Below are 12,972 nucleotides of genomic sequence, written 5' to 3'. Positions count from 1 at the left end.
ACTGTTGCCAGCTGCATATGCTTGCCTGTCACCATTCAATTTCTGATGCATTTGTTGGAAGTCAAGCGTAGTGAGCATCTGTGCATCTATACTAGGCTCCGTGCCATAGGATCTGAACATCCCTCTTAATAAGCATGGTAAGTGAAGGCTGCAGAATGGGAGGGCAGGGAGGCACATTTTGCCTTGAGGAGAAACTGTTGCTCTCAGCATTGTGGTAATCACGTGCAATAATCATGCCATTTTCATTGGGCTGAAATGATAATGCACCCTCTCTGGCTTCTTGGGTACTGATGAGGGCTTCGTGAAATCTTGTCCCAACAGTGAGCTTGGACAGAGGGTTAGGGACTGCCCATAATACTTTGAATAGAACCACAGGGCAGATGAAACTTCACATTAGGATTTTGGTAACTAATCTGAAACTTGAGCTGGATTTCTGGAGAATTTTTGCAAGGTTTGTGAACTGTGGAGTGAGCCTGGGGCCAGGTTTCAAGTGAGTTCAGGGATTGGTTGTAGTTCCAGGTTGATGACACGTGAAAATGTGGCTTGGCTCGCAAAGCTCCGAACAGACTCATTCCTATGTGTAGCTCGATTAATTTTCAATTTGGCTGAGGGCTTGCAGACAGAAGGCTCTGAAAGGTAATGCTGCCCCTTCGTGGTGACACATGGAAAAGCAAAAGTTTCTCTTGAGAAAAGATGTGTCTTTCACTTTGCTCTGAGCATAGTACAGATAGGGTTCGTTCTTCTTTACATCCACATTAAGATGAAGATATATAAGGAGACCAATGCATGCAAAGATCGTCAACATGAGTTAGGAGAGAGGCACTTTGTCCTGTTTTATTCTCTTTGGAAGCCAGTAGCATTCCCACTCCACTCCAGGGAACATACACAGTGGATTTGGTTCAAACTTACCTGCATACTTAGATTTGACTTTAAGAGCAATATAACATAAATCTCAGCCTAAGCTTTCTTCTGAGCTAAGCTGTTCCAGGGTTTTCCCTGAAAGATCTTTCTGTCTCTGCCCTGGGTTCCTTCTGTTTCAGATAGAGACCAGAATTTATCCATACCATGAGCTGAAGCAAAGAGGACTCCACTGGTATGACAGGGTGCTAGTATCCGACAGCAGGGTGATGCAGCAGACAGCCTGGGAACTCATTTTGGAACACGCTTACTTACCAAACACCTCCTTTTTTTGGTGTTATTCTTGTGAACACTCATAGCAGAACACATTCCCACCAAATGTCCTGAATCTGCAACACATACCAACACTGAGTCCCTCAAACAGCTAATCACATCTGTAAAAGTTAAAAGGCAGCACTCCAGTTTTGGCCCCTCAAGATTCACTACTCCCTAATTCAAGTTTTACAGTGGCATAACTTCTTTGAAATCAACAGATTTACACCAGACCATACCTAGCATTATGCACTGGGGATTCAGATTCAGTGAGTCATTATTAAGTAGCAACATCTCACGCCATACACAGCTGATCCCTTTATACATTCAGCCCCATGTAAAAAGGACAACTAAGGAAGTGAGCGATCTTTGCAAAGGAACTTTAATCAGGAGACTTTTAACACATTTATACACATGATTAAAAACTGTACGCAGATGAGCCTTTAATATTGTTGAGAAGCCCAGTCCATTTTAAGTTGGGTGCAGACATGTTGCTGATCTAAGTCAATTTGAGGCCAACGTGATAACTTCCGGTTACTCCCTACAGATTCTGCCCATGGGTGATTATCATCAGATAGCGACTGGAGCACATGCTATTACCAGGTTATTTGCTGGCTGGACTGAACCTGTGAAAGTCAGTTAGTGAAACTCTTTGCTGTAAAGATGAAGCTCTTCCATGTGGAAGGCAGGCCTTTCTTGGTGTCTAAGACTGCTGGAATGAACAATGGCAAATAATGACCATCCCAAGCCCTACCACCTTCGGCTCCATGGGCAAGGTGCCTGCCTTTGACCTCACCATCTGTACTCCTTCTCCACTATATACATATAGCAACAGGATAGTACAGACAAAAACTAAAACAAAAACAAAGCACCCTGCCAAAAGTATGCACACCACTACATACACATAAAGAACAAAGATGAAAGAACAAACAATATGAGACAGATATTAGTCATGTTGCTCAGCACACTCATGGAAGACACCCAGATGCTACAGGTATCAAGTACGGTATGGGAATGTATATAGGATAGCCTCAGGGAGTGAAATGTGAATCCATGCAGAGCCCTGAGAACAAGATGTTTGCTATTTTGCCATTAAAAATAGGTATGCAGCTTATCTACAGGAAACAATGGCTCTCCAGCTTGGGGGCACATGTGGAAAGTGGACAACCACTCCAGAGTTCAGGCTGAAATTACATTTCCAATTTAAACTCAGCTTGCTTTCTGTCTTCAAAAAAGAAGTTAGTACACCTGAATAGCAGCTCAGCCTCAAAAGTGGTTGGTTAGATGTGGGGCTGAGGTAGAACTTTTTTCAGCAAACCTGGAAGCAAATCAGACAAAGGAAAACACAGTAGCAGTTCATACCATTTTTGGAGGCTTGCAGCTTCATTTTTGTAAAGTGTAAGTCTCTAGCTCTTTTACTTGCAGAGGGTGAGCTGAACATATGGGCTGGTCACTAGAAAAACTGGTCAAAGAGGTAGAAAAGCCTTTTCCATCAAAAGGTTCCCAAGTGACTTCCTCTATTTCTGTTGTTCATTTGAGCGAAGGGACAATGCTCCCTAATCAAAGCCCTGTTTTCAGGCAGTCTGAGGTCTGGAGGAGCAGGAAAGAGGTTTGAACTCTAATTCTACTGTCCTCCAACAACCAGCTCTAGTCCTTCAAACATGAGGCACTTGACAGAGGTGGAAATGCGTTTTTGGCAGGACAGAAGCCTTCAACCTGAGGAATTTCTGAGATTGTAAGAGAGAAGCTTCCTTTATGTGCACTCCACAGAATGAGGGATGGGGACTGATAGCAGGAGATGATGTGGCCAGCACACCAAAAGGATATTCAATTTCCTGAGATTTTTAAAGACTGCAAGATTGAGTCTCCTCTTTTGCAGACCTCAGAGGGTTTGTGGGAACATGAGTCCTATCCAGTTGCCTTCAGAACTGTTTACAAAGAAAAAAACCCCAAGGAAATTCTGCTTACAAAAGATACCCTTAATGTGAATTAAGTTTGCAGACAAATACCAGTCATCTTAGGTCATGTTACAACTCAAGGAGGTCAGAAATTAAAAACACAAAACAGTTAAGTGCCAAAAATGGAGGAAAGTCAGTTATAGCTGTACTCCAGGGCACCCAAAACCCTCCTGATGCTGTTTCCTAGAAGCACCCTAAGCATGAGTCAGAAACAAGTACTAAGTTATCTTTCTTTGGCCAAGCTGCATTTGCTTACTGACCCACAAAGCTAAACTACCTCACCTGACCCTATAGTAATACCACTGTGGCTGCTGCTACTGATGTAATACCTTCCCTAGGAGATTTTTTTCATACACTTTTGATTAAATACCAGAGTTGAAACAATTATGCTTCTTGTTTTGCTAAGGGCCTCAGACTCTCAGGCAACGTGTACACGGGCCTGGTCTCACGTCGGAAAGTGCTGACAGCAGCTATTGCTCTGAATGCCCCTACAGAGCAGCTCTGCCATGAGTATGCAAAGCACACTCTGGGAAAGAGTTGAAGCAGATTATGAGTGCTTAGATAATGATAATTTGAGTTATGTGTTTATGAAGTGTGCTTTAACTCTGAATTTTCAGGGTTTTGAACACTCGTTTTTTAATTCAGCTGTAGCAGTCTTGCACAGCTACAGGCTCAGAAGCCATAGATATGCTCCTGCAAGCTTAACATTCCCTTACAGTTGTCTTTATAGGAACTGAACATGTTGCAACAGCGCAGTACAGAAGGTGAGAGTGATCTTAAGTTAGCAGGGATGGCAGAGAGTCAGATGGAGAAGAGGGGGCTCTTGGTGAGAGAGACACAGAGGTGGTTCCTCCTAGTGTGGAGTTCTAAACTGTTTTAGAAGCAAATGACTACATGATAGATTGTGACAGGTCACCCACCAAAGCAGAACAGAAAAGGCAGGGAAGTGTTGAGGTGTCTGAGGGCTGCTTTGAACTTATGTGCATAAAGCCTGGAAGCTGTGCAGTTTATGCTGGGTCAGGGGGTTTGCATGTACAGAAATGCAAAGTTGATATGAGTCCTAGCTGCGGGATGTGTACACGGGTATATGATGTGTGGTAGATGTGGCAGGAAATGTCCAGGTGGGTGTATACTGATATGTTGGGTAGGTCTGTGTATCCATAATGATATACAGTAATACAGTTTACACGCAGCTGGAAGCCCAGCACCCAGAGTAAAACCAGAAAGTATAAATACCCTCAGGCCTTTTCAAACTTATATCCACATAGTGTGAGCGCACAGTACTGGTTGAAGGCCAGAGCTGACACCTATCTTGGCAGGGCCAGAAGCCACGGCAGGGCCAGAAGCCACAAGGAGTGCTTCCTGCTCTGTAGGTGTCACAGTATTATGTCTAGATCTGGCTCTTCCTCCTTTTCCTCCCCAGAGTCTCCCAGCTGTTGGGCATTCATCATGGACTGTATCTGGGCAGGAGCAAAAAGACAAGGGTCAGTTTGGTGCCACACAGTACCCTAGCAATGGAGCCTGGAGCAGGCCCCAGGATCCCTCCTGCCAGCTCTGTAGACTGAGACACAGGGCAAGGCAAGGCTTCCTTGAAAGCAGAAGAGGGCTTCATAACTAGCTGACAGAAGGATAGCCAAGGAATCCTTTCTTCTCTTCTGTCTTTACCCTAATCCCTTCCCATCTCCTATGATCCACCCACCTTCCCTCCCACTCTCAAATTACTCTAGGTCAGTTGTTCTCAACCTTTTTTCAGTTGCGGACCCCTAAAAAAATTCAAATGGAGGTGCGGACCCCTTTGAATTGTAAGTGTGGGTATTCACATACTTTTGATTGATCATAGTCAGTTTTCATAGACCCATCTGTGGACCCCAAGTTGAAAACCAATGCTCTAGCTTCACAGGCATTTCTTTCCCTGGATTTTAAAACCTTCCTAGTGTAGGGCAGAGGGGATCCAGGTGGGTAAATGAGAGGAGACACAGAAACAGCCCTTAATGTCTACCTATACCCTTCCCTCACCATCCATCCCACACTGTCACCCGGGGACCAACTACCTCACTCTTCTCTGCTCTTTCCATCCCTTCCACACATCATGCCCACCACTCCATGCTTGCATTTGTCATGTCTTTTCCTGTTAGAACACCTTTTCCCTCAGCACTCTCTTCCCCTGCCATATGCCTCTCTTTGCACGTGTTAGCCAGGTTGGGATTGTCGCCAAAGTCTCTGTGATCTCAACAAAATTATCCTACCTGCAGCAACATAAACTGCAAGGGCTCATCAGGCTTCTTGTACACCAGGTTTTCAGTGATCTCCTGAGAGAGAGAGAGAGAGAGAGAGCATGGTGTTGAGTTTCTCTACTCTGACTAGGTAACAGGTACAAGGATATGAACTGCTTTACTGTAGGCAGCAATGCTGTCTTTTTGCAGATATGATTACTGAGAACATGGTAGAAGAAAAAAAAATAGTATTAGAGCAGGAGATTGGGAACTGAAGAACAGAGAGCCTAAGCACTAGCTGCAATAAAACGCTTGGATGCCCAAATTCTGCCTCCTTTAACCACTGGAGGTTATCACCCTTCTCATTCCCATGGTCTTTTCTTGAGGGGGTACAAGGCAAGGAATGGAGAGGGTACCTGGGGAAACAGTTGACTTAATGTTAAGCTTGCAACTTAATTTTAGGCTAAGAGCTCCAAGCAAATACCTGTAAGGAGGAGACGGAAAAGGAAAGTTCACCTGGAATATCTGTAGAATATTATGTTTCTCCATGTACATAAGGGAGACTTCAAAGGGGTCTTCGTACACCATAGGCTGTTCAATCTCAGGAAATTCATCACCTAATGCTTTCAATTCAGCCCCGCCTGCCTGGTCCACGGATGCTCTTAGCATAGCTCTAGGGGACTTGTCCACGGAGGCTTGTGGCATGCTTCCAGACTTGTCCACAGATGCAGTGGCAGCAGGGGACTGGTCTATAGACCCTCGTGTTTCAGCTACGGAGGAATCGTCCACGAATTGTTGTGCTTCAGCCACAGGAAGCTGTTCTACAGATGCTGGCAACTCTACTACATGGGGCTGTTCCACAGATGTAGGCGTTTCAACCTCTGGGGACGGTTTCACAGATGGTGGAAATTCAACTATGGGGGATGGGTCCTCATCTGATGTATCTGTAACAATAGGCTTGGCAGGCTCTTGCACCTCAGTCACCTGCATATCTTTAAGCTCTGGCTATGACATTTAACAAATACAAGTAAAGGAGGTTTTAAATACACTGAATTGTGCATTAGATACATCATCACTATTGAATGCTTTAACAGCTGGCCTTGGATTAGGGTTCCTTTGTACGTAGGGCTCCAACAGCCAGGACTACTCTTCCCTACTGCAGATTCTGGCATGAGGGCTGGGACCTGACTGGGTCTCACCCATTCCTTTGTCAAATGACTAAGCAGGGAAATATGTTTCCTGTTCTCCATTTGCTAGGTCAGGGGTGTCTAACTCATCCAACCCATGTCCTGGAGTGGCTGGAATGGGTGCCCTGCACAGCTGGGTCCTGCTCTGGTTGCTCCATAGCTGTGCTGTATTGCCCTGAAGCCACTACCATCATGGGACTGTGCTGCATGATCCCGAGCCCCGCCACGGGGACTGTGTTGCATGACCCCAGCGTGGCACGCGGCTGCTCTGGGGCTGTGCTGAACATGGCAGCCACTCTGCTGCTCCAGGACATAAGCTGGAGCAGGCACCACGTGTGGTGTTGTCTGGCACATCCTGCATGCTGCTTGTGGATCACTGAGTCCCATGGGCAGCACTGGGGGCCAGATGATATGGCTTCATAGCCTGGATCCGGCTTGTGGACCATACCTTTGACTCCCCTGTGCTAGGTGGTATCCTGGCCCCAGGACATCAGTGAAGACATTCTCACTTGACTTCAGCAAAGCCCAAATTTCACCCTTTCCTCTTCTTCCTGAGAAGGAAGGTCCTGCCACCTATTCTCATCAATTCGCTGTTTTCAGAAGGGCATCACAAACTTGCCTCACTCTGGAGGGAGGTAAGTGAGAGAGGCAAAGAAAAGAGCTGTGACCTGATATCACCAGGATCCACTCCTTCCTTCTGAAACTGTTTGCCAGGTCTGCAGTTGAACACGTAGATCTTGTATTGTCCTCTTTGGTCATCTCCAAACTCACTGATGACTTCCCTATCTACTGGAAGATGGTTATCCTCATATCAAAGAACTGCAGCAGACAGCCACCAACAGGTGTGGATTTTGAAAACCCTACAGCACGTACTTATTTGGAAAGAGGAACATCCCAGGGAAGAAACTGGTACACAAATGGGATGCAGAAGGGCAGTGGTCCTTTTTCATGGAGAGACAAGGGTGCTTTTTTGATATCTTTTATTGGACCAACTATACAGAAAGAAAAAAACAACACTGGACTCTCTGCACAGTTAGCCCAACAAAAGATACCACAAAAATCCTCTGCCTCTCCTAAGCTTCCTGAACCAGTATGGCTACAGCACCACCCCTGTCCTTTCCATCAAGGGTTGCATTGTGGGGACAGACAAGGTTGCCCTTCTCCGTTGCAGAGCGGGGCAACACTAAGTACAGTGATAAGCAACTTCCCTGACTCCCCACCCACCAAGTTGCCACACTACGCCACGCTGCTCCAGTGCCAAAGGTGTCACTACCCTGCCTGGCTGTGCGGTGTGACTTTGTGATTGGGGCTGCATCTGACATGCATGGGCAGCAACAAAACAACAACAGTCACGAGAATAATGACTACAGTCACCCGATTAATAATACTGGTCATTGCATTATTTATCATAATCACATTTTAATTATTTTATGTATTATTACCCTATGCTAACATGAACAATAATAGCAAGAATAGTAACAATGATATTAATAATCAGAGCAATAAGGGCAACAACAGTGATGATAATGATAACAATAACAACAGTAACTATTATATAATATAAAAGTAGAAAAATATAACAATGTATTATATAATAATGATGATAACGATAGCCATAATAATTGCCATATAATAAAATACAATGATATGCGTAATGATGATAATAATGATTATGGCATTATTAAATATTATATTACAAACACATAGTACATAGCATACAGGGTGTTTATAAAGTCCTTGTGCAACTGGAAACTTTAATAAACTTTGGATGCACACATGATACAAACAAACTGTAAATGGCAACCTAAAGCATCATTCATTAAGTTTTGACACAGCATGGCTCAGATTTCTAGACATCAACATAACCGCCAGCTTTCGTGACACATCATTGCTCAACCCAATTTTCCACCTCGGACTGTAGAAAACACGCAACCTGTAGCAAAAATATTCCAGGTGCTGGTGCGCGATGTCACAACCCGCATGTGAGATCCTGCCCCTCCATGCAGCTTATGCGGTGCAAAACTGGAATGAATGATGCTTCCAGTCACCACTTACAGTTTGCTCCTATCATAGGTGCACGTGCAAAGTTACTGAAGTTTCCAGTTGCATGAGGGCTTGATAAACAGCCCGCGTAATGCGTGCGATATCGACTAATAAAATACAACATGTAATTAAGGACATGAGAATAACGACGATGGTCATAATCATTACAATAATGATCATAATTTTAAAAATTGTGGTTATGGTCATTATAACTATTCTAATTAGAATCATAATAATGCAGCAGCACCCCACACCGCTTACATCTCCCAGGCCAGGCCAGGCCAGCCAGGGGGTGGGGGTGGGGAAGCTCGGCCCGCTCCTCCCTGGGTCTCACCTGCGCCTGCCCTTCCATGCTGGAGCGGGAGCGCGTTCCGCCCCACACCCGCCGGAGGCTTTATGACTCTCGGCGAGCCCCGTAGCCGCCAACTAGCGACGGTCGCCATGGGGACGGACGCCACCACGATGCCCCGCCCCCTTGGTCAGCCGGTGGGGGTGAGTATCCAGGGAGAAGCCCAGGCAGGTCACATGACAGCCCCACGCGTCACCCCAGCGGCCATTTTGGAACCGGGCGGAAAGTGGGTGGTGCAAGGAGTGGACTGGCAGGCTCCTGCCACGCGCTGCCTGGGTGCGGGGGCGGAGCTCTGGCCGGAGCCTGGCTGCCAGAATGGTAGCAGCCCCTTGGACTCTGAGGGCGGCTATAGAGGAGCAGGGAGCTGCTGCAACGCTTTGTAATTACGGAGCAGCTGTAATTACAGCGCACTTGCTGCAGCATGGTATAAAAGCCCCGAGTGCCTGCCTGTGCGGGGGCTGCGGGGACCCTGCAGGGACCTAGCAGGAGGTAGCTTAGAGAGAGACGGAAAAACGTACGCGGTGTTTCAAGGCTGGCCAAGTCAGACCTTGACTTCACTTTCATATGTTAGGTTTGGCTGAAATGGCAGCCCCGAGACCCGTGACTCCCGGGTGCTACAATAGTCACGTTCACTGGCACTACGTAGGAGCGGCAATATGGAGCGGATCAGAGGCAGATGCGTTTTCATCTGAACTGGGGTCAAGCAAGGATGTGTATCGCCCCAACTCTCTTCTCCATTTTTCTGACAGTCGTCTTGGTCCTTGTTAAGGACCGCCTTCCTTCTGGCATTGAGCGAGAGCACTGAACAGGTGGAGGGCTCTTCAGTCTGGGATGTTTTCACTCTAAGGCCAAAACACTCAAAACAACCATCCTTGATCTTCAATACCTAGATGTCTGCGCCGTCCTTGCACACACTGAGGACAACCTCCAGACTGCTCTGGATCTTTTTGGAGAAGCCTACCAAACTTGGGGCCTCTCTCTCAACATTGAGAAAACGAAAGAGCGGTATCAGCCTTCCTCAGGCCATGAATGTGACCCCCCCCCCCCCTTTCTAAATTACCATTGAGAGAGAGACCCAGGAGCTAGTTGAGCACTTCGACCTTGATAGCTACCGCTCTCAGAGAGTGAACATTGATGAAGAGATCCACCACAGGATCTGGTGTGCAAGTGCCTCCTTTGGGAAATTGCTTAGGCATGTCTTTATTCATCACAACATCTGGAAAGACACCAAGATCCAGTCGTCATCCCCACTGTCCTCTAAAGATGCGAAACTTGGGTGACCTACTGTTGTCATCTCAAAAGCCTGAAGAGATATCACCAACGATGTCCCTGGAAAATTCTCCACATCAAATGGGAAGATCATTGCACAAATGCTAGCATCTGTGCTGAAGCCAGTATTACCAGCATTGAGTCAGTGATCCTCAAGCACCAATTTGCTGGACCGGACTTTGCATGCAGATGCCTAATTCACGATTCCCAAAACAAGTGCTCTGCTCCCAGCTTAGTAATGGCCTGAGATCTTGTGGTCAGAGGAAATGCTATAAGGACACACTGAAGGCACACTTCAAGAAAACGAATGCCAACATCAAGACTTGGGAGGAGCTGGCTGCTAACCAAATCCAATAGTACAGCAACCTCAACCAAGCATCTTGAGGTAATGTGTCTTGCCCTCAAATCAGTGGAGGAAGGAACAGAGAAATCCTGGTCCCCTGTGGAAAGACCTGCAACTTCTGCGGATGTGTTTGTGGCTCAAGGATTGGATTCTTAAATCACCTCGAGACCCATCAGTGGATCATCCTCTAACTGAAGGATTGCTGCTGCCGATGACAACAATGTACACTGGCACTGCATCTGCTACACCTCCCTCTCAGGGGGCGCAAATGCAGTCTGTACCATGATGTATCAAGGATCAGTGGCCTTGGGGCTTTTCCCTTGTTTGGGCTTCCTGGGGTTTGAGGGTGATTTAGGTAATGCCCACACACTTCACCTGCTCAGAGTCCCAGTAAGTTCCATTAATTCTACATGTCTAGACCTCTTGCCTCCTTTCTCACGGTATCGCCAAACGTTTCAGTGTTATTCCTCCCTCTCCTGCCAATAACTTTATTGCAACTGCTGCTGGGATAAATACCTTGTGAAACATTAACTAGGAGAGTTCTGCTGTGATCCACTGCCTGAAGAATGAACACATTAAATTCCACTCTCAATTTTGTCTGTGTAAACGCAGATTGACTCCTGACTTTCGTGACTTGCTCCAGCTTCCCATTGTTGTGTCCAAAAGCAGAACTTGGCTCGCTGTCTTTGCTGTGAATTGTCCTCTAGATAGTTTTTATTTCATTTTGGATGCTAGAGGGCAAACCAAAGACAAAATAGTGCACAGAGCATGGAAATGGTAGAATTGAGTCTGAAAAGATTGATCGATTGCCTTAATCTATCTTCCTATAATAGTACCTGTCACGCTAGCATCTGCATATCTCTCAGGGGTAAAAAATGGCAGGAATATTCTTTCCCTTCCTTGCTAGCAAGAAAAACTGAGTTTTAAAAAAAAAAAAATTCTTATCAAGTTGGGAGTGTTGGAGTGAGTGACAATTCTGCTGCAGGATAACTAGGGAGAGGAGCTAAAGTTTGCATTAGGTTTGAATACAGTGAAATTTAGTGGCCATTCTTACTCCATCTAGTAGTCTATTCTCAGTCTAAGGTCTCTCAAGTGTCAATCTTCCCTATATAACAATCTTCATTTGTCAACAGTTTCACTGTTTCACACTCAGCTCCTGCCCTGAAAAGCTTGTGCAAAGGACAAGTTAGTTAATGCTTGTCTTTCAAGCTGACTTTTACCCTTATTATTTGCAAGTCTTGCAGTGGACCTTGACAAGGGAGTTGAAGACCCAGAAAGTAGGAGCCCTTATAAATCAAGAAAGAGAAGAGTTTCATGAGTGTGGCAGTGTGGAACAGGCATAAAGATGCTGGTAAAGGAAGAAGGCCAATGAGGCTGGCTAGCATCAGCAGTACAGTGGAACAGATGGGTGTAAAGCGAGAAGCGGGGTGTGTGTACACTTACATGGGAGAGACATGTCCTTTCCCTCCTCTCCTCCCCTGCTATACAAATCCTGACAGTTGGCGCATTGTGCTCTGGACTCCTCAGAAGACACAAATAAACAGATTGCCAGTTTCCCCCAAAGAGCAAATGAAAGGAACAGAGATAAAAGCTGTGCTGTGTTACCACAGTAACTGGCTTTCTGAAGTAGTTCAGTTCACACTTCAGCATGACAGAGCCAAACAGCAGGAGTGTCTAGGGTAGCCATTGGGAGGGAGAGTGAGAGAGACCCAGGGCTTAAAAAGCATGGTAAGCTAAAAGACATAGGTTAGGTTCTGTGCCATTCAGGTTGTATGTGGCTTTCACATGATCAGGCTGACCTTTAAACTCAGAAAGGGTGTGGGTTTTTTCAGAATACTGTGGCCCATCTTAATAACATAGACCCACCAGCCTAGAGCACTGCGCTCCAAACTCACATACAGCTACTCCTTGCTTAACGTCATAGTTATGTTCTTGAAAAATGCGACTTCAAGTGAAACGATGTTAAGCGAATCCAATTATGTCACAGTAGTTACCTACTGGTAGGTGGCGGCCAAACAACGTTATAATCAAACATTGCATGACTTTAAACGAGTTTGTTCTCTAATAGATCAGCGATGTAATAACAAAACAATGGTAACCAGGATGACTTTAAGTGAGGAGTACCTGTACTCTGGTATCCCAGGTCACATTCCAGGCCTTGGTCCTCATGTTCAAAGCCCTTCCCAGGGGAGATTGGCTGATACTGTGTGAGAGGGTCCTCAAACTGTACCATCGTGATATCCTGTGATAGCCATGTTCTACTGAGATAAGGTCAATGTCAACGTACTGCGTGAGATCTGGCATGTGTAGTAGATGGAGTGTTTTCAATGACTCTTGTGAGTCTGGAAGACATTTCTGGAAAAGAGTTGTATGAGCATAAATCTTACCAACCTCAAAGCAAAAGCAAATGTCTTCAGCTGAGCCTCCTCACAAAAACGTA

General features: G+C 45.8%; 1 protein-coding gene across 2 annotated transcripts; it reads right to left on the bottom strand.

Moving 5' to 3' along the window:
- Nucleotides 1-1,534: 1,534 nt before the first annotated feature.
- TEX55 (testis expressed 55) lies at nt 1,535-9,033 on the bottom strand. Of its 2 annotated transcripts, XM_014603919.3 has the most exons (4): nt 8,906-9,033; nt 5,858-6,346; nt 5,375-5,437; nt 1,535-4,588 (listed from the first exon to the last, which is right to left on the bottom strand). In XM_014603919.3, exons 1-4 carry the CDS (start codon nt 8,921-8,923, stop codon nt 4,505-4,507), a joined length of 654 nt encoding a protein of 217 aa, XP_014459405.1. In that variant the 5' UTR covers nt 8,924-9,033; the 3' UTR covers nt 1,535-4,504. The 2 variants fall into 2 exon arrangements, 1 of the variants encoding a protein (XP_014459405.1); XR_002086750.2 differs by lacking the exon at nt 5,858-6,346 and having other exon boundaries at nt 8,906-9,027.
- Nucleotides 9,034-12,972: the final 3,939 nt, after the last annotated feature.

The sequence above is a fragment of the Alligator mississippiensis genome, chromosome 1 (assembly GCF_030867095.1).
Source record: "Alligator mississippiensis isolate rAllMis1 chromosome 1, rAllMis1, whole genome shotgun sequence".
Taxonomy (NCBI): Eukaryota; Metazoa; Chordata; order Crocodylia; family Alligatoridae; genus Alligator; species Alligator mississippiensis.
This window is presented reverse-complemented; position numbering and strand designations above follow the sequence as displayed.